Below are 21,268 nucleotides of genomic sequence, written 5' to 3'. Positions count from 1 at the left end.
ACTACGTAACTGATGGAGGCTATAATCACTCCAAATGTTTTCACTTAAAAAAAGAAAAAGAAACAGAACATCTTGAAGTGCACATCTAGGCTCAATGACATTTGCGAAGGACAGAGATACCAATGTCGGTTGCTTTGGGATCAGAATTTTTGATCCTTTAATGGGAAAATAAAGGTCTAAAAAATTATTATGGACTTCCGGTTCAAACAATTTCAGCACGTTCATTAATGCTCCCACTCCCCTCCAATTCCCACTGAGATGACCAAAAGAATAAAATAGGGAAACAGTCGGTGCTGGGAAATGGGCATGGGGAGCAGCTAGCCGTCCATGTGCTATGAAAAAGCCCAATTACAGAGAAAGCAGAAGAGGGCAAACCTCAATCCCATGGGGCTCCTTCAGAAAGTATATTAAGGGTCACCCCATGGAGAGCAAGAATTTAGGGCTGAGTTACCCTCAGCTTAGATCCCATCCTACGTGAGGGACCACTGAGGCTGGCTCCTAATCAGGGGAATCGTTCTAGTTAGAGGCAGGGGAAACGCTGCCCCAGCGTTTGGTAGCTGGGCTACCAAAACAAACACATAAAAGAAACTCAGTTTCTCAAAAAACAGAGAAACTACTTGTTACAGCCATCTCCTATGGCCATCTATGGCTGCCAGCCCACAAATAACCAGGATGGAATGTGGCAAAATAAAACTAAAATAAATCTAAAGTTTCCTCTTCTTCCTGCATTTAGGTCCGAAAGGTCTGTTCAGAGGCTCACAGCGTCTTGGCCAGAACTCATCCTACTTACCAAAAGCAGACCTCTCTATAGAGACAACTAGAGAAAAGTCATTGGACTTTCTACGAAATAAGAACTAATGTCCTCCTATGAAACTGCCTGACTACGAAAAAAGAGAGAAAACATGAGAATATTTCTATATTGTACTTTCACCAAGATACAGGAATACACTGTAAAGGAAAACCCAAAGATCAGATAAGACTCGCTCTAGGTATTTGTTTTTACGATTGTGTTGGATGTGATCCTTTACAGGTTTGTCTTTCCTGTTAGACTACGAACTTTTCCTACACGAGAATTTTGGTTCTAGTCGTCTTTGAAGCACAGTACCAAGTGCAACGTCGGTATTGGAATTTAGGAAGTGTTTACTGAATGAATGAGTAAAATCCCAAATAAAGTTGATTCTATCAGAGCTTACCTTCTTAATTACAATAGTTTTTACTCTCAATATCCTTATTAACATGTTAAAATTTTCTCTATAATTCTTATATTTACTCTAATATCTGAAATACAGTGAGTTTTAGATTATTCACATAAAATGCACATAGAAAGCTAACAGTGAATTACCTCTTCCTGAGATTACTGAGCTTTATCCAATCCTAAAATTTGTCCTCAAAAACCAATACTTAATATTCAAGAAACAACTGATTCCCAATGGACACTATACAACTAATATGACATAAAACCTCACAGAAATAGTGAATAAGTGTTACTATAGAAATGTTAGCACAGAAACTGCATTCCTTTTCCTGGTCTCCCCTCAAATGCAAGGAAGTCCCAGGGGATAACTCTGAAAAAGCTTGTAGGCCAAATACCAGAATGATCTATACGGGGAACACTGATGGTAAGGTGCTAATCCTACTATTTGGAGAAAAACACAAGGAGCAGAAATAGACCTGTCAAGGGAATAGAATACTGATGTTTCTTAGGTTGGCTCTGTATTCATTGCTGGTTTGTCAAAAATCAAAATATTGTCAAAAATTTCAGGCTGATCGTTACACATGAATAAACACGTGACACAGTTATAGGAAAGCCCAGTGTCATGCGTGGGAAACTGAAAACGTGGAAGCCCGAGGTGGAGCCTCTGTGGCCGCCTAGACGCAGCTCCACGTGGCATCATTTCATTAACTCCTCCCACTCTGCCAGGTAGAGAACACTGATGCTCATTTTACAGACCGGGCAACCAACAGTCAGAGTATAAATTATGTAATTACTGAAAAAGATAATGAGATATAAAAATTATATTTACTTCCTGGAGAGGTTTCTTAAGTTTTCAGAGGCCCTGGTATGGTACTCTAGGAAGTTGGAGAACTTCGTAGCTGACTGCCCCAACTGGCAGATTTCAATCGTCACAACTCCTGGGTAACATTCAAGGCACCGGGGATATAAAAGTTAACAAATGTCACCTTATGAAGAAGTTCACTGATTGGGGACAAACAACAATTTCATCTAGACAGGGGCTGCTTTAGCAGTAGTTACTCCTACCCCAGACCTCTTGGTATGAAGAGACACTGAGAAACAGATGTCAAGCATCCAATGCAAGGTGTAACTCAAAGAAGGCATTTACTGGAGACCTATTTTATCATCTACATTAGGCCTTGGGAAGAAGAGGATGATCTGAGAGTCCAAGTTTCCTGACTTGTAATCTAGGGTCCTTTCCATTTGTAGTGGACTCTTTAGTTATCTCCCCAGCATCTGTTATGCCCTTTCTCCTTCCAACAGGCCCACTTTTGTTTGGTAACCTATATAGTTTCTGGAAAGCTGACTCAACCCAACTCTGCTCCGGGCTCTAAGCCAGCAAATGGGCACCTTTCATCTCCCTTGCCACAGTGACAGGTGTAGGGACAGGCATGTCATTGAAATTAGTTAACTGGAGTGAATCTTATGATTTTTGCTGGGACAAAGATGAATGCAAGGAACAGTCAGTAGAGATCTTGCAACTACGCAGAAAGTCACTCTCGGAGGGAAGCCAGTACCAAGAAAGGAGGGGCAAAGATGAAAACAAACCAATTCTTTGAAAACAGGGCTGTCCTCAGCCTCTCTTGAAGCCCAGCCTGCTTCAAGACTCCTATTAGAAGATTCTCGAACCCCAAAACTGAGAAAAATAAGATCTGAATTATAATTTTAAGTTCCTCATGTTAACTTCAAAATATTATCACAAATAGGCTGGTTACGTAATAAAAGCTGCATACATCAAAACCATGTAAAATAGAGAGCATGAGTCCTTAGACCATGGCCCTCCCAACCTCAACTGGCTTCTAAGCTTCCAGTGGAACCTATAATGGTGAACTGGACCTCTGAGAAAGGAGGTGTGCGGTGCTGCTGGCATCAAGTGACTCAGATCACATGGTCTCTCCTGCCGGACACTGCTGCAGGGGACCAACTCTATCTGTAGTTGTTGAGACAAGGGGCTGCTTCCTATTCCTCACACCTGACGTTGGAAGTGAGAAATCTCACTCAATATTGGTATATTCAGAAAAAAAGTCATGGTTGAATCAATCAACACTTCAAAAGCATCATGTTGGTGAAATACTTAAACAATAAATATCTGTAATATTTGCTTTATCTCATTTGTGTACATACATACATATTAATAAATATGTATTTATTTTTTGGCTGCACTATTCCCTCCTTCCTTCCTTCCTCCCTCCCTTTCTCCCTTTCAAAGTAAACTCTACCCCCAACGTGGGGCTCAAACTCACAACCGCAAAATCAAGAATCATCGGCTCTACTGAGCCTTGGCTGCACGACTTCAACACGAGTTACAGAAATCCTACCCACAGGGCGCCTGGGTGGCTCAGTCGGTTAAGTGTCTGCCTTCGACTCAGGTCATGATCCCGTGGTCCTGGGATCAAGCCCCGCATCGGGCTCCCTGCTCAGCAGGGAGTCCGCTTCTCCCTTTCCTTCTGCTCTTCCCACCACCCCCCGGTTTCATGCTCTCTATCTTGCTCTCTCTCTCTCAAATAAATAAGTAAATTCTTAAAAAAAAAAAAAGAAAGAAATCTTACTGCTACTTTATTATTATTATTATGATTATTATTTTTTAAATAGGCTCCACATCCAACGTGGGGCTCGAATTCACGCTCTGAGATCAGAGTTACATGCTCTCCCACTGAGCCAGCCAGGTGCTCCATCCCCTAACTATTTTAGCACGCATCTCCCTGGAATAAAGACATTCTTCTACAGACTATATCACCATTTCCACATAATTCCCTAATATCTAATATACATGTTAAATTCAAATTGCTTTACTTGTCTCCAAAATGTCTTCTATAACTGATGTTTTTGAACCACAATCTAATCAATGTTTATGTGTTGTATTTGCTTTTTGCGTTCTTTAGTCTTAACCTGGAAGGAAAAAAATGAGTCTCCATACATTTGCATTTTACAAAACTATTTAATACAATTCCTTATCAAATGAGATATTTTCCTCTAAGTTTGTCTCCGCGAAGTCCCGGAGAACAGACCTGAGAGAAGAACCTACCTGGGGGGCTAAGAAGCAGCAGAACTTCTGTGTGCTCCATAGCCTGCAGGAAGTCACTCAGTTCCGTGACCGTACAACCCTTCTCACCCAACAGCTTCAGCAAGCATAAGCTTGGACTTCCTTCAGGCTCCAAGACCTTAAGAGAACACTGCTCCAAGTCCAGACAACTGCAAACAACAGATTTAATTCAAGTCAACAGTCTTCTCCAACACGATATGCCTGCTATATGTCTGCCATGACGGCAGGTGTTGTAGGGATAAACTGTGAGTCGTTGAGCGGTGAAAAGTTATTTCCATTATGAATGCTACCGTTCTTTCCTCCTCCTTTTGCCATCACAGGGAATTCCTCTTTATGCCCTTCTCCAACTCAGCTCCCCTGAATACTAAATCAGAAGATGAGAGAAATCTTAAAACAGGATGTGAGAGAAATTTGGTTTTGATACTGATCAAAATGTCTACTTTTAATTTGGGAATACGGATTAGAAAGATCAGATGAGGGGCGCCTGGGTGGCTCAGTTGTTAAGTGTCTGCCTTCGGCTCAGGGCGTGATCCCGGAGTTCTGGGATCGAGTCCCATGTCAGGCTCCTCTGCTGGGAGCCTGCTTCTTCCTCTCCCACTCCCCCTGCTTGTGTTCCCTCTCTCGCTGGCTGTCTCTCCCTGTCAAATAAATAAATACAATCTTTAAAAAAAAAAAAAAAGAAAGATAAGATAAATTTCTCTACTTGTTCTTGCACTTTTATAAAGCATAATATGACCCCAAAAAGGGCATAGATCTTTGAGACATCTTGAAAAATGAAAAAACTTACCATACGTTATTTTGTATTAGCAAAGTAGAGAGCCTACATATGTATTCATACGAATGAACGTACAGAACAGTGTTTGTTCTGCAGGATACCATTTTTAGTAGCAAGCATATGTGTTTGTTCTTATATGTACAGAGTTAACTTTGAAAAGATAGCCAAGAAACTGGTAGTATAGTGATTTTCCTACAGAGGGGAGCCAGAGCAGCAGAGCTCACAATTGGAACGATTCAACTTTTCACTATAAACCCTTTTGTACTGTCAAATGTTTTACTATGTGTGCTCATTTTTTTCAACAATTTTTAAAAGACTATCAGTGGTACTGACATTTAAAGTACTTCTAAGTACCTAGAAATACCCTAACACAGGGGCAAGACAAACACTGGTCTGTGGGCCAAACCCAGCCAGTCACCTGATTTTGTGAACAGTTTCGTTGGAACACAGCCACGCTCGTTCACATACACGTTTACGGAGGTGGATGGCTGCTTTCCTGTTATAAAAGCAGAGGTGAGTAGTTGGTCTGCAAAGCTAAACATATGGGCTATTTATATTTAGCTCTTTATAGAAAAAGTTTGCTGACCTCCGCTCCAAAGAATCTACTCTCTGTCTCACTGTTCTTTTGTTAAAACTATTTTTTTCACTATCACTATTTAACATACATATACCATTTCAATATCATTGTGTTCAGTAGTCATATACAAGGTTAGAAAGACAGGTTAAGATCAGACTACAGAAGGCCATAAATAATGGGACAAGGAGTATTGGGACAACCATTTCACAGAAAGGGAAAGCACAAGTACGAAACATTCAAGTGAAGAAAAACAATCAAATTAAATCAAACAATCAAAACAACCAAAAAAGCCCCCCAAAATCTTCCCAAAGAGACATAACCAACAACAAAGGCCAACCAAAGCCTTTAGATAATTTCCATGATATATTGTAGAATTTACCTCACAAACCTTCGCAGCGACCTCTCCTTTCCTTCCAATTTATAGTCCAATATAAACTCAAGCTTCTCTGTGAGGTTCGCCCAGGCCACACAAGTCCCCCAAACACACGTTAGACATACTCTCCTGATGGTGCTTATCTTGTATATTAAAGGTTGACAAATTTCTGTAAAGTGCCATAGGAAAATACTTTAGGCTTTCTGGGCCATACAGTCTATTGCATGTTCTTTCTTGTCTTTAGTTTTGTCTTATAATTTTTTAAATATAAAAACCAATCTTAGCCCATAAACTGCAAAAACAGGGGCAGTGGCCCAAATGCGGCTCAGGGATCCTTGTTTGCAGACCCCTGTTGTTCTCAGTTGACGCAATTTTGCCTTAAAACCAAGAGCTTTTCTTTCATAGGCATGTCTTCTCTGCCTAACTAGATCACAGTACTCCTTGAAAACAGAAACCCCATGTTTTAAACTGAGCAATACCTAAAATCTGTCTTGCCCATATTTATAACTGAATGATTACTGCGTGAATTTCAATCATAACTAAAAAGGCTAGAGGACTGGACAGATGGAAAGGGTCAGACGTAACAGTATCACAGCTGTGCCAGATGCAAGGTGAGCAAGTTTTCATATGACTTGGAACATTCTTTTCTTTTTTTTAGAGAGAGAGAGTGGCAGGGGGAGAGGGATAGAGAGAGAATCTTAAGTAGGCTCCATGCTCAGTGCAGAGTCCGACACAGGGACTGATCTCACCACCCTGAGATCATGACCTGAGCCAAAATCAACAGTCAGATGCTTAACCGACTGAGCCACCCAGGTGCTCCTGGAATATTCTTAATCCATACTCATTTTGACCAGTTTTATTAAAAGGCTACCATAGAATTTATATAATGGTCACTCAAGATTTATAGTTCTGTGGTAAAGTTTGTAATCTCATAACTTTAGAAAAAAATGTATCCAACCAAAATAATTTAAAAAATTTATTTATTTATTTATTTATTTGAGAGAGTGAGAGCGCAAGCACAAGAGGGGCGAGGGGCAGAGGGAGAAGCAGACTCCCCGCTGAGCAGGGAGCCTGATGCGGGACTTGATCCTAGGACTCTGGGATCATGACCTGAGCAGAAGGCAGTCACTTAACCGACTGAGCCACCCAGGCGCCCCAAAATAATTTCAATACTAATATCATCTATCTTATAGGATTGTTAGAATTAAATTAGATAATCTGTGCTAGAAGTACTTAGCACAGTGCTTGGCAAATAATAAGCACTGAATAAAAGTGAGTTCTTATACAATAAAAATATGGGCTATTAAAAGAACAATAGTTTCCTAATTATGCTGATTTCTGAAACTGCTTTCGCTTTTCCTAAAAAATATTTTTGAGTAATTACTAGTTTGTTAACCTGATCAGGTCCTTCAAGGCTTCCTGTCTCTATACTCACTAGGTATTCTTTTCTAAGTGTCTCAGTTAAATGTGTATATTCAATACTCTATTTTTGTTAAATGTGAATCATAATATAGATCAACTGTTCCCAAATTCTGGACAGTAGACTCGTGGTAGCACAGTCTGAAGTCCATGGCAAAATGATAAAAATAAGGGCAATAAGACTGCCTTTTACTCTGAGATGGTCTTTCCCACTTTTTTTAGTGTTAAAGTGTCCTTTCTCCTATGGAATAATTGTGGCTGTCATGACAGCAACAACGAAAGCTGCAGATGCCTACTGCTCCTCTATTCTGTAAAATTTTCTTTCATTAGTCCCTGTAACACCCAGGTCAAGAAACCAGTATTAGAGACAATAGAAGGATTACCATTCTTTAAATAATTAGAATATGAGATCTATAAAAACAAGGATTCTGTATGCTAAATATATATATTTTTTTATGATTCAGAAAGGTGGTCGGAATCTGGTACATAAAATTCAGAAGCCATCGCAACAAATGCAACCAAGTGATGCTTTGATGTTTATACTGATACAGAAAAAGTGAAAAACAATTTGACTTTTTTCTTCCAAATGAAGAAAGAGGTTGAGGTGAAGTAGACAAAAATTTCCAATACAAGAGGCACAGGAGAAAAACAAGATTCTGTATCTCCTTTCCTTTTTTACTGATTTTCCGCCTGGGCACTAGCTTTCAGCTAAGATGATGCTTCTATACACTCAGCCTCTTTCTTTCCTTTTTTAGTTACATTCCCGTAAGACTGTGCTTTGAAGTGGTTTCTACCGGCCCTAAACTGGAATTTCTCATTTAAGCTAAAAGACTATTACCGAAACAAATGGGCTTTGCTTTTAAGAAAATATATTTGTATTTCTCTTCACTTCGAAAAATATATACTCAAATAAAACACAGCATACATCCCTTAGGGTACAAATCATGACACTGCTTTTAGGTTTTTTTGCTTCTCTTCTTGGAACATTTACTCTTTGAAATCTCTATTCATTAGTTCAGCAACTACTTATTAATCATTTAAAATGGGCAACCATTTTCCCTAGGTATTTAGGGTACTGTAGCAAACAAGACAAAATTCCTTATCATCCTGGGTTTTCCTACAAGATATAAATATATATATGCACGCATAGGCAGACAAACAGAGGGTGTGTGTGTGTGTGTGTGTGTGTGTGTGTGTGTATGTATGTGCGTCTCCATCCAATGGTCGGTCATAAGTCCTCTGGAGAAAAACAAAACAAAGCAGAGGGCTAAGTAATGTTGGAGCCGATATACGGGGTAATTTTAAATAATGTGATCAGCGAAGACCTCACTGAAGGAGGTGACCTGTAAGCAAACACTTGAAGAGGTGACGGAGCAAGTCATATGGTTCACCTGTGGAGACTATCTCAGACTGAGGAAAGAGCAAGTACAAAGACCCTTCTGTGTTCAAGACAAAAGCAAGAAGGCAAGTGTGCAGAGCTTAGAGAAAGGGAGGAAGATAACAGGGTCCAAGAGAGATAACTGGTAGCTAACTGGTGTCCTAATCCTGAAATAGAAAAGCAATTAAAGGGTTTTGAGCAGAGGAAAGGTAAGACCTGATTGGACATTTTAAAAGAGTAATTAATTCTCGCCGCTAGGCTGCAAATAGCCTGGGGGCAGGGGCCAAGCTGAGGAAAAGTTAGGCAGCTACTGGAATGATCCCGGTGAGAGAGGGCAGTGGCTGGCCCAGCACTGGGGCAGGGGGGTTGGATTCTGGATGCACGTTGAAGGCACAGCAAACGCGGATCGCCGACAAGACGGACGTGGTGTGTAAAGGTGGTGTGTAAAATTTTGAAGTTTGGGCTGAGCGATCGGAGGGGTGCAGTTGCCATTTCCTGAGATACAGAAAACTGCACGAGAAACAGGTCTGTGGGGGAAAAGAGGCTAAGTTTTGGACATGCAACGCTTAAGATATCTTAGTCATTCATGAGGAGATGGCAAATCGGCATCTACAGGTACAAGTCTAGGGGGTTCACAGCAAAGATAGGGGCTGAAGATACGAACTAAGAGGACTCCACCTAAGTGTGTATGGTCCTGAGTCTTAAGGATACTCCGAGAAGGGGACTGGGTGAAGACACGTGATAAAGAGACACAAAGCCTGGATCCTATGACACTCCAAATTTCAAGACACTGAAGACACAGACCGGAGAGACAGAGACAGGAGGAGAGCCTTTGTTTCAGCTTGTCACACGTTCTCATCCTTATCATAAACTGCATGAGGACAGAAGTCTGCAGCTACAGAGAACCTTTGGTACAGCGCGTGCACAGTGACGGTTTTCCGTGGTCCGAGCCTCAGAGTCCCCTTCCTAAGCTCCCTCCCGCATGGAGTCCAGGCAGCCTTAGAGCCTCCTGAAAGCTGTCACCTTCAGGGTGTGGCGACACCACCACACAGTTTATGTAGCTTGGGCAAGACACTCAGAACCTGCCTCCATCGGCACTGACGGCAGAGGCTGTTCAGTATCAGGGGGGTTTGGAAAGGAATTAGGGCTGAGTCTGTATCTAGGGCAGTCCTGTATGCACACGGTTGTGGGAAACTGTAAGCCAGGACTGATTCTCAGTCACCCGTAATTGTATGAAAACATTTACAATTACTCCTAATCCCTGATGGACAGTTCAGGATGGACTCTTGTGGTTTCTTCATTAAATTCTCATCTATTTGAGGAAACATGTACAGAGTCAGAAACATGTGAAAAGAAACAATAGACAACCTGGGAAGATTTTAGGGGAAAAAGTCCACAACCTCATGGGAACTGTTGTCCACCTGGACCCTCACACTTCAGTTCTTCGGCCTGACTGTAGAGAAAAATACCTCTGAGACTTTCTATCATAGATGCCCTTCTAGCACCTGTATGAAATTACTCTGAAATAGCTTTTTTTTTTTGTCTTAAATAGAGTAAGCATCACTAGCTTACCTTGCCCCCTCAGATGTCACTCTCCAGCCCCTAAGCTCCCCTTGTTAACCTTTTCTTATGCCAGTTTAATTCTGATTTCAGTAGGTATGTGACTTCAGTGTTCTCCAATTTTCTAACTTGCAGGGGTGCCCCCACTCCCACCACCACTCACCTATACTGAACTAATCTTCATCATGGAAGACTGGTGAAATCCCATCTATTTCTTTTCACACTTCCTACACTGGAATTTGTCAGATTTCACAAATGCACATCCTTTGTTGCCTGTCACCTCTTGCGAGGCGACTGCCCTCTGCCTGTACTACCTTCGCCAGAGATGTGGCCTCAGACTTTTCTATTAGTTTGCCAAACGAACCATTCTGTAGCCTTCGGCAAACGTGACTGAAGGCTTGGGGAGGAACACTGAGCACCCGAGGTCAGGTACCCACTACTTCAGCCATGCTTCCTCCGTGGCAGGAACTTCCTTTCTTCATTCCTCTACTGCCGAATTAGGAGTCCTCACTCCCAGACCCTTCTCAGGAAAGTCCAGAGCCTTCCCTAACTAGCATACTAATCACAAACGAACCAATCACAGATCTGATAATCCGATCCCCAAAGACAACTTTTTACACTGTTATTAAGTCTAGAAATTCAGAAATCTACAGACATAGCATAATAGTATTTTGGATTCTCGTTGCACAGTCCCCTCTCCCTAAGAGAAGCACATTTTTCCCCGGAAGAGAAAATTGTGCCATCTGTCCACTCAATTTTGCAAGTTTACCACTTCTTAATTCCAACTTCACATCATTACTTCTCTCTGTGGCCAAAGAACCCTAAATCATCATGACCCTGGTTTAACCCCAAACTCTGAAACTCGAGGTTGTTATACATGTTAATGCATGTAAACACTTAGTGCATTGATATACAGCAAGTGCTCAATAAATGAGAACAAGCCATTGTTATTATTATTATTCACACCAAACATAGCATTTAACATGTTATTTGTGAATGTCCCAGAATAACAGTCCATTACTAGAGAGGTTCTTGTGAATAGGAACTAAATATTTGTCATCTTTTTATTTTCTAGAACTTCTAGCTCATACTAGGCACTTAATAAACGTTAATTGTGAATGAATGACTTCCCTCTCAATTCAAAAGTATTTATAGCGTCTAAGATAGGTTCTATAGATAACACACAGAATCTTAACTGATGCCTCCTGTTCTCAAGGAGTTCAAAAGAAAGTGTAGAAGTAATTATAGTCCAAGACAAAGTTTAGTCATATGAGAAGTTAAAAAAAAAACTTCTAGGGGCACCTAGGTGGCACAGCAACCGCGTCTGCCTTCGGCTCAGGGCGTGATCCCGGCGTTATGAGATCGAGCCCCACATCAGGCTCCTCTGCTATGAGCCTGCTTCTTCCTCTCCCACTCCCCCTGCTTGTGTTCCCTCTCTCACTGGCTGTCTCTATCTCTGTCGAATAAATAAATAAAATCTTTAAAAAAAAAAAAAACTTCTAAGGGATTCCCAGGCAGACCAAAATCCTAACAATGGCATAGCAGAGTGGTTCTAAGTGTGGTCTGGGCACCCCTAGTGCAGTCCCTGAGACCATGTCACGGGATCCATAAGGTTAGAACGATTTTTCACAGTAACACTGAGATGTTATTTATCATTTTCATTCACTCTCTGAGGAAGTGTACATTGTGGAGTATCCAGTGTTACATGACCTGGGATAGTGCAACAGACCGAAGGCAGAGAGGCACGGAGAAGAGGCCAGTTCTCTGCAATAAAGACAAGACATAGAAGAGATCTTCAAAATGTAAAACAATGCCACTTTTCTAACTAATTTTCTTTTTGTTTTGGAAAAGTTTGTTTTTCCACAAAAACGTGTAATTTCTGTTGACATGTAACAGGTTATTCTTTTTAAATAAATTAACATTTTTAATGGTTCTTAGCTTTAATTTTTAATAGGGTAATTATCAGTGTACATTATATGCATGTAATACACAGAACCCACATTAAAAACTCTCTGGGGTCCTCAATAATTCTTAACAGTGTGAAGAAGTCCCGAGACCAAAAGTTCACAGTTCCTAGACTGGGAAGAGGAAAATAGTTTTATTTCGAGCTCAGTGCTCACGGCGAAGTCAAGAAGAGAACCTGGTAAGTTGGTTTGATGGAGAAAGACGGCAGTTTTAGTTTCAGCCTTTCCCATCATCATCCTCTCCTACATAAAAACTTCCAAGAAATCCTGCACCCAAGCCCTTCGCTTTCCTGATCTCTTTACCTGCACTTGGCCTTCCTAGCCTTCCTTCGGTCTTCCCAGTCTGTGCCCACACTGTACGCTAGGTCCTTTGGAATGACTGCCCTGTCCCAGTGGTTTCCAAACAGCTCGCCTTCTCTCCATATCCTCCTGGGTCGCCCTCCACTTCTCCCTTTCAGCTCACGGGGAGGAGGGTCCAACCTCGAATCTCCGGCATTCCCACGCTTTCCAGACCCAGTTCCCCGTCCGCGCCCCTTTCACCGTAGCGGCCCCCGCACCACTCCAGCCGCCGGGCTTCGGTCCTCCCACCCCGGCGCCCGCTCGCCCCCCATACTCCCCGCGCCCCCGTCCCTCACCTCAGCCGGAGGCGCCCCCGACTCCCCGCCACCTCGGCCAGCCTCCTCCAGCCCCGGCCCTCGGGCGCTCGGTCCAGGGTCCCGCTGAGTCTCCGCAGCAGCGGCTCCGGAAGGCATTTGAGGGTCGCGCCGGTCGGAGCGGGGAGCGGCGGCCCCGACGGCGCGGCCGGAGGCGGCTGCAAGGCCGGGGGCGGCGGGGCCTGCAGCAGCTCCCCGCACAGAGACCCGTCCAACGCCGGCGACCCCGCGACTTGCGCTGCTCCCCCCGGCCGCATCGCTGGCCTCGGCTCCAGCGCACCTTCCGCTCGCCCCCTCTCGCCCCGGCGCCGCGGAGGCAGGGGCGGAAGGACAAATCCGGCGACACCGCACCGCACTCTGAAGAGGAAGCTCCGCTCCCCGCCCAACCGAGACAGGTTTGCCTGGGGGAGCCAGGCGGGCGGGCCGGCGCCTGCTGCGCCGAAGGGGCGGGGCTTCTGGTGGGGCGGGGCCTCCGGCGGGGCCGCCCCCCTGCGCGGGGCCGCCCCCCTGCGCACCGCCGCGCGTCTCCTTCCTTTTCCCCCGCCGCAGTTGCCCGCTCGCGGAGGCGCGCGTTTCGGAGCCGGGGAGGTGGAGTCCGGGCTGAGCAGGAAGGGTTGGGTGGTTGCAGCTGGTGGAGGAAGCGGTGGAGGAGCTACGCCCGGGCGGCTCCACTTCGGCTAGGATGCCTGCGGCGTCGGGGCTTCCCGAGACCGTGGGAGGAGGATTGCCTCACGCCGGAGACGGGAGCTCGCGGCTCTCTATCGCCGGCCTCCCGCCGCGCTGAGCTGACTCAGTGACTTGCGTGTGCCAGCACCCGCGTTGGGCAACCTCAGCCGAGGCTTCCTCGTTTTAGGGTTTGATGTGTACAGCATTGCCAAGGGAAGTGGTTCCTAGACATCAGATACCTAATGGAAATTTGCTCGAAATCTGTGCCTAGACTTTTTTTTTTTTAGCTGGGCGGAAGATCTTGGAAATGATTGTTTTTTAGCAGGAATTGCCTGGTTTCTTCCGAGTCACACTGCCACCCATTGAAAACACTATAGAGTAGTTTGGGGCAAAAGCAAGCAACTTATGGAATGTGTCCAGTCAGGTACTCTCAGCACAAGCAATCACTATACTTTTTCATCGGTGTTAAGTGCAAAGTTCAGAATGCGGTATAATGGCACGACCTTTAGATCCAGAAAGATCTGCTGGATTCTAGTTTTATGACCTTGACTAAGTTACTTAATTCTCTGCCTCATCTGTTAAAATGGGACTGAAAATACAGTAGTATGTATAGAGTTGTTACCAGAATTAAGGGAGTTAATGTAAGTAAAGCATGTAACTGTGCTTGTCACATAGTAGATGACAAATGCTATTATCCTTAGAAATGCAAAAGCTTGTTTCATACTCAGTTTGACTTGGCAAACCTTTCCCAGTCACTTCTGGTGTCTTCCTGTTTCGTTCTTCGTCACTGAACATATATGAGAGTCTATTAGCTGCATTTGCCAATTATGGAAATCAGGTCTAGTTTTTATTGATCTAGTGTTTATTAGTTGACTAGTCTTTTAAAATTAAGATTCAAGAGACTTCTTTTTTCTAAGTCTGCTATGTGCAAGGTGTTGCTTAATGCAGCTTCTCATATGTGCCTAAGGGTTAAAATGCACATCTATCTTATTTACCCTGGGAGAATCCTTCCCAATCTGATCTTTGTCCAATTCAGCTCAGCTAGATACTAACGGTGTCCATCCCATCCCATCTCCTCCTCAGCTTCTCCTCTCCTGCCGGTAGGACTGCCTCTCTCATTTCACTCTAGTCTGGGTCCTGTTTTCCACCTTGCAATTTTATTTTATTTTTTTTTTAAGTAGACTCTACCCCAGGTGTGGGGCTTGAACTCATGACCTGGAGATCAAAAGTCTCATTCTCTACCAACTGAGACGGCCAGGTGCCTCTTACCTTGCAGTTTTATAACCTATTCAGTCACCCCACCCACCACCCTCCAACCTCTACCATGGACTGACATTACATTTTATGATTGGCCTTTTTCTCCTCTTAATCAAATACTAATATTTTTTAATGTCATTTCACCCCCTGTGGTTCTCTTAAGGGGCATACTGGTTTAATAGGGAAAATTATGACCTTTAGAATTAGCCCTGAATTTGAATTTTGATGCTGCCACTTATTAGAAACATGACTTTAGGCAAGTTCCTTCTCAGCTTCAATTTCTACATGTGTGAAAAGCAGAAGATGTAATACCTGCTTCAAATGATATTATGAGAATTAAATGAGCGATAATAATGTATACATATAAAAAGTGTCTGGGAGAAACAGATGTAAGGTATATTAGTACTCTCAAAATTGCCAGATTAATTTTGGGAACAAAATAATAAACAGTAATTCAGCTTCCTTTCCTATCCCAACCGTTACAATCATACACAGATAGGAGAAAAATTGAGAGCGGAGATCTGGCTTTTAAATGCGCCTTAAAAGTTCATGCGTATCTTTAAATGATACACTTGGGAGTTCTTCCTCATTAGTTGAAAGTGACATAGGTCTTTGTGAATCCAGACAGTCTGCAAGAAGCTTGTGGTTTCTTTCAATGGGAATCCATTGATGTAATCTTCAAAATACAAATCTGGAAACTGACTCATAGATTTCTCTTCCTTTATACAATTTGACTCTAGATGGTACTTTAACTAAAAATGCCAGAACAACATGTTATTTCATATCTGGACAGGTTTTCAGAAGCCTAGTGCAGGAGAAAACCTGCAGGTCCTGGGATTGGTATACAACAGAGAGGAAGGAAGGAGGAGTTTTTGTGACTTAAATGGTACCCCTTGTCTTTCACCCTTATTCCATGCCAGCACCCTTCATGTCCTCTGACTCAGCTCCATTTTGAGGCCACTCAGTGTACCCTCAGAGACAATGCTCTCCACATCCACTGCAGCCCCTTCTTGCTGCCATCTCCCAAAGGCTTAGGGGCATTTCCCCATTTTGATTTCAAGTTTGGAATAGTAATTAAGTCATGTAATAGTATTCCATACTTTTCCATCATAATCATCCATAGCAAACTACATTTACTTGTCTAAATTCATTCATTCATTCACTCATTCATTCAATCATTAGCAAATATATACTGGTGCCTACCTTGCGCCAGGCTCTGTGCCAAATACTGTTAAAAGGTAGTTTTGATTAAAGCTTTTTTATGGGGCGGGCACAGTTTTAGACTCATGGCAAAATTAAGGGGAAGATACAGGGGACATCCCATATACCCTCTGCTCCCACACATGCACAACCTCCCCCATTATCAACATCCTGCGGCAGAGTGGTACACGTGTTACAACCTCCACTGACACATAACCACCCCAAGTCCATGGTTTACATTAGGGTTCACTCTTGGTGTGGTACGTTCTGTGGGTTCAGACAAACGTATACTAACATGTGTCCACCATTATGGTGTTATAAAGATGGTATCTTCACTGCCCTAAGAATCGTCTGTGCCACCTATTCATGCCTTTGCCATGAGCTCCCAGGAGACTCTCAACGGACACTTTAACAGTGCTGTATGAGATGGAAGACGTTCATGTGCAACACAGTCACATCGTTATCACCACCTTTATTCCGATTCCTGAAAATATATCTGAGCACTGGTCTGATGACAGAAATAATTTGAGGTATCATGATAGATATGGCATTGTGATAGGGAAAGTCTTGGATCAGGTCTAATTTATTATCTACAAAGCATATCATTCAGAACTCTGATACTGAAATGATCATTACTAACAAATCACTGGGGACACATTCAGCTGAAGGTGGGAACTGCAATTGAGGTGCTATTTCTCATGGCCAGGAGACATTTTGTTGGGGTTTCAAAAGACTACTATTGATCCATCCATCTGGTAGTGTTCAGACTTTGTGACAAAAACAACTGCATTGGGCTACAATACAATTAATGAAGGAAGTCACTCAATAATGTTTACCAACTACCAATCAGTACTCTCTTAGGATGTAGGAGAAACACCAGTGTTCCTCATCTTTGGCTTTACTTAAGAATCACATGAGGGTGGGACGTCTAGGTGGCTCAGTTGGTTGGGCATCCTACTCTTGATTTCGACTTAGGTCATGATCTCAAGAGTCATGGGTTCCAGCCCTGTGTCAGGCTCCACGTTCAGCAGGGAGTCTGCTTGAGATTCTTTCCCTTTCCCTCTGCTCCCCCACCCCACACTTGTGCTCTCGCTCTTTCTAAAATAAATATATCTTTAAAAAAAGAGAATCATATGAGAGCATGGCAGTTGATCAAAAAGTTAAATGTGCACTTTGACAGCACATATACTAAAATTGGGATGATACAAAGAAGATTAATATGCCCCCTGAGCAAGGATGACAGCGAATTTGTGAAGCATTTCATGTATATCTTTTTTGTATCTGTAGGAGATGATGGATGTTAACTAAACTGTTGTGATAATCACTTCATGATATATGTAAGTCACATCATTATGCTGTACATCAATTACATCTCAATGAAATGGGAAAAAATTAGACATAGAATTACCATATGATCCAGCAATCCCACTTCTGGGTATATAGCTAAAAGAATTGAAAGCAGGCACTGAAATAGATCCTTGTACACCAATATTCGTAGCCTCATTATTCACAGTAGCCAAAAGCTGGACAGCCCAAATGCCCACTAACAAATGAATGGACACACAAAATGTGGTATGTACACGCAATGCAGTGTTATTCATCCTTAAAAAGGAAGGAAATGCTGACACACGTTTACAACATGCATGCATGTAGAAAGCATTACGCTAAGTGAAATAAACCAGTCACAAAAGGACAAATACCGTATGATTCCAATTATATGAAGTACCTAAAAAAGACAAATTCCTAGAGGCAGAAGGTAGAATAGAGGTTACCAGGGCTTGCAGGGGAGGAGGGAATGGGGAATTATTGTTTAATGGATGCACTTTTTGTTTGGCATGATGAAAAAGTTCTGGAAATGGATAGTGCACAGCATTGTGAATGTATTTCATGCCACTGAATTATATGCTTAAAAATGGCAAAAATGGTAAATTTTATGTTATATATAGTTTACCACATACACACACAAAAAGAATCATCCAAGAAACCTGAAAAACATACTGATACCTGGGCTGTAGTCCTCAGAAACTCTAATTTTAAATGGTCTCAGATGGGGCAATACTAGCTTTTAATGTATCCCTCAGAGTATTCTAATGTACAGTCAGGCTTAAGAAGGGATGCTTAATCTCCAGGGCAGTGAGGCTCAGGCTTGACTCTACATTAGAACCATTTGGGGAGTTTTAAAATACACTGATATCTGATCTTACGTCCAGGATTCTTATTTAACTGGCTTGAGGATCCTGCCTGGTCACTGCGATTTTTTCTGAATTCCCCATCTGATTCTAATGTGCCAACTAAGGCGAAGACCTTTGCTCTGGGGACACTCCAGGATCTCTGGCCTTTCATTCCACCTTGGGAGAACCAGTATTTCTCTATGTCAGTGATGAAATCAGGGGCAGAGTGCAGGGGGGGATTTCTGATGAGAGTCGAAGGACCAAAGGCCATTTGATTCCTTCTCTTACCCTCCAGAGTCAGAATGTTAAAAATGGGAGAAGACCAGTAGAGGGCCCAGGAGAAAAGGGTGAAGATATCTATTAGGCTCACTCTTATAGAAAGTCTCTTTATTCTTCTTACGGCGTCTGTCTCTTAACAGTTTCTAACACGGGCAGTGCTCCCCACCCTACTTCCCTATCCCCCTTTGAGTTCCCCTTCCTCCCCAGGAGGGCCTCAGAGCTGACCTGCTCAACCGGGATCCTAAAGAGACAGGTCTGATAAGAGTATCCCAATCGAGGGGCTGTATTGCTGGTGCAGGAAAAACTGGCCGGCTTCTCTTAAAAGAACATTGAGATGGCAGACGTACACCGCGCTCTGAGGGATCCTGACTTACCTTCAGCCAGTCTTTTGTCACTTTTATCTTCTGTGGTATTTGTATTTCTGTTCTTCTGTATAATTATTGGCTCATCCTGTTTATTAGGTCCCGTTGTATCCTGCTATCTTGTTTGGGAATGCCTTACTCCAGTCCTAGGTCCTTGGAAACAAGGCCGACTAGACCAGGGGTGGGGTGGGGACTTAGTCATGCAGCAGAAAGGCAATGTGGGATCAGGGTGGCCCCTAAGATAGGAAGTAGGGAGAGAGCAGATGAGGCCAGTTCTGCTCTAGGCTTTGAGGTAAAGTAGTGGTTCCCCCATTAATCTGTGTCCTTTCATCATGGTAGTCTCACCATAAGGATTTTGGCTGATCACTTACCCAGTGGTGGTTTAAGTGCCTTTAATGTCCCCTATATAATATTCCTCTCTTCCATATATATGGCCCTCGGAAACCAACCTAACACCGGAAAGGGGACTTGGGGTTCCAGATCCTGGCTATCCCTTCAGGCACAGCACCTGTGTTTTCTAGGAACCTGTGATCTTGTTGAGAAGATAAATTATATAAACATGAAAATGTGGCAGAGCAACACGTTGAACCTTAGGACTTCTGTATTAATGTATTAAAGCTCATTAGTTTTCCAGAGACTTATCAAAGGCCTAGAGATGGGCCAGGAACAAAGAGAAATAAACTTCTAGGATTAGGAATTATGGACCCAGAGAGTTAAAGGAATCTGAGCAACGAAGGCATGATTATTTCCGGGATAATAAGAGTATAGTTTATACATTTTAAAAAATGTGGCAACTGTGACCATTCCCAGTTAATGACGTTAACCTTTGCATGTGAACACGCTCAGGTAGAAAGCTGGTTAAAACGTTTGTGCTGGCCCTACTCCATGCCTCCAAAGGTAATCTGTTCTGTTTTCTGGGGTGACAGATGGAGGACCTCAGCAGACTTTCACAAGGTGCTAGGGACTGACTCAAATCTCCTGATCGCTTAGGCTGTCCCTTCTGAGTCTGGGAATTCCTTGGTGTGGTACCTTGAAGACACATTTGGTGGGTCAGATGAGGGGAGTGGACTAGACACTAAGTCCCCTTCAATCCTAAGGTTCTGAGTAGAAAGGCATTAGGTCCCAGAGGGAGGAAAGCAAGTGATCAAAGACCAGCCAAGGAGGGTAATTGCAGCTGCTCCAGGATTGAGTTAAGCAAATTATCATGTAAATACAATTTATTTGTGTGGGGCAGAGGGGCAATATTTAAATGACTGACAGTTCAAGTTGTACCATATTAGTTATTTGCTAAAATTAGATGCTGTGAACAAGCATGGCTATTTCAGGAGGATGGACACAGTATTAAATTAAAATGCAAGTAATATTTATTGTTAGAGGAAAGGGGAGGAGAAGTACATGTTTAGTTGACCAATAGCTTAAATCATGTTTAAGGCCTTTAAACATTATATGCTAAGCCTTACATGCTAATAATAATTTGTTCTGTAAAGCCATTTCAGTGAAAACTTTTCTTTGAAACATTTTTGTAGGAGGCTAGTTGACATTATGAATAAAAGGGCATTTATTTAAAATATTCTATAAGTTTTTCATAAGTGAGAGTAATGAATTTTATTTAATGGGGTTTTGTTGTAACTAGATCAGAGCTTTTAAGCTCCTGGAAGTTTTTATGGTATTGTTTTTTCTTTTAAGATTTTACTTATTTATTTGTCAGAGAGAGAGAGAGAGAATGAGAGAGCACAGCAGGGGGAGCAGCAGGCAGAGTGAGAAGCAGGCTCCCTGCTGAGTAAGCAGCCTGATGCTTGGCTGGATCCCAGGACTCTGGGATCATGACCTGAGCTGAAGGCAGAGGCTTAACCCAGACATCCCTATGGTATCTTAATATAGGTAGTCAATAATTCTTTCATGGTAATGAGAAAAGCTTGACACAAGTACACATGTGGTTACCTGTTTAATACGGTAAGCACGGGTTTCAGTCCCAAAGAGCATTTTGGCTGACCTAGCCCAAAATCTTCACTTTCAGATGAGAGCCCTGTGACCTAGAGAGGTTTTCTGCCACTTCTTGAACCTCTACATAGTAGTTCTCAAAATGTGGTCCTTGGACACACAGCATCACCTTTTTAGAAATGTAAATTCTCAGGCCCCACCCCAAACCTACTAAATAGAAACTCTGGGAAGGGACCAACAATATGTATACAACTTACCAGCCTTCCAGGTGATTCTGATCCACCTGAATGTTTAAGAACTACTCCCCCACACCTTGGCTTTAAAATATCTTGAGGCAGTAAGTTCCTTTAGATCACTCTCAGCCACATAGAGATTTACTTCCTGTTTTACGTCTAAATTTATCTCCCTGAAGCTTT

The 21,268-nt window shown here is 42.8% G+C and overlaps 1 protein-coding gene and 1 non-coding gene across 4 annotated transcripts in view; one reads left to right on the top strand and one right to left on the bottom strand.

Annotated features, from left to right (window-relative positions):
- The window catches only part of MALT1 (MALT1 paracaspase), a 57,598-nt gene extending 44,331 nt beyond the window's left edge, over positions 1-13,267 (bottom strand). For 2 of the 3 annotated variants that reach the window (XM_034642112.1, XM_034642113.1), the window contains exons 1-2: positions 12,959-13,267; positions 4,260-4,426 (exon numbers count right to left, since the gene is read on the bottom strand). In XM_034642112.1, the coding sequence (XP_034498003.1) occupies positions 4,260-4,426; positions 12,959-13,233 (442 nt within the window). In that variant the 5' untranslated portion in view covers positions 13,234-13,267. Of the gene's footprint in view, positions 1-4,259; positions 4,427-6,008; positions 6,693-12,958 lie in introns of those variants that run through there. The other variant, XM_034642114.1, reaches the window with a different exon arrangement.
- Positions 13,268-17,265: 3,998 nt separating this feature from the next.
- LOC117796253 lies at positions 17,266-17,369 on the top strand. Its single transcript, XR_004620617.1, has one exon. It is a non-coding gene; the product is annotated as a U6 spliceosomal RNA (small nuclear RNA).
- Positions 17,370-21,268: the final 3,899 nt, after the last annotated feature.

This window comes from Ailuropoda melanoleuca, chromosome 14 (assembly GCF_002007445.2).
Source record: "Ailuropoda melanoleuca isolate Jingjing chromosome 14, ASM200744v2, whole genome shotgun sequence".
NCBI classification, from domain to species: domain Eukaryota; kingdom Metazoa; phylum Chordata; class Mammalia; order Carnivora; family Ursidae; genus Ailuropoda; species Ailuropoda melanoleuca.
This window is presented reverse-complemented; position numbering and strand designations above follow the sequence as displayed.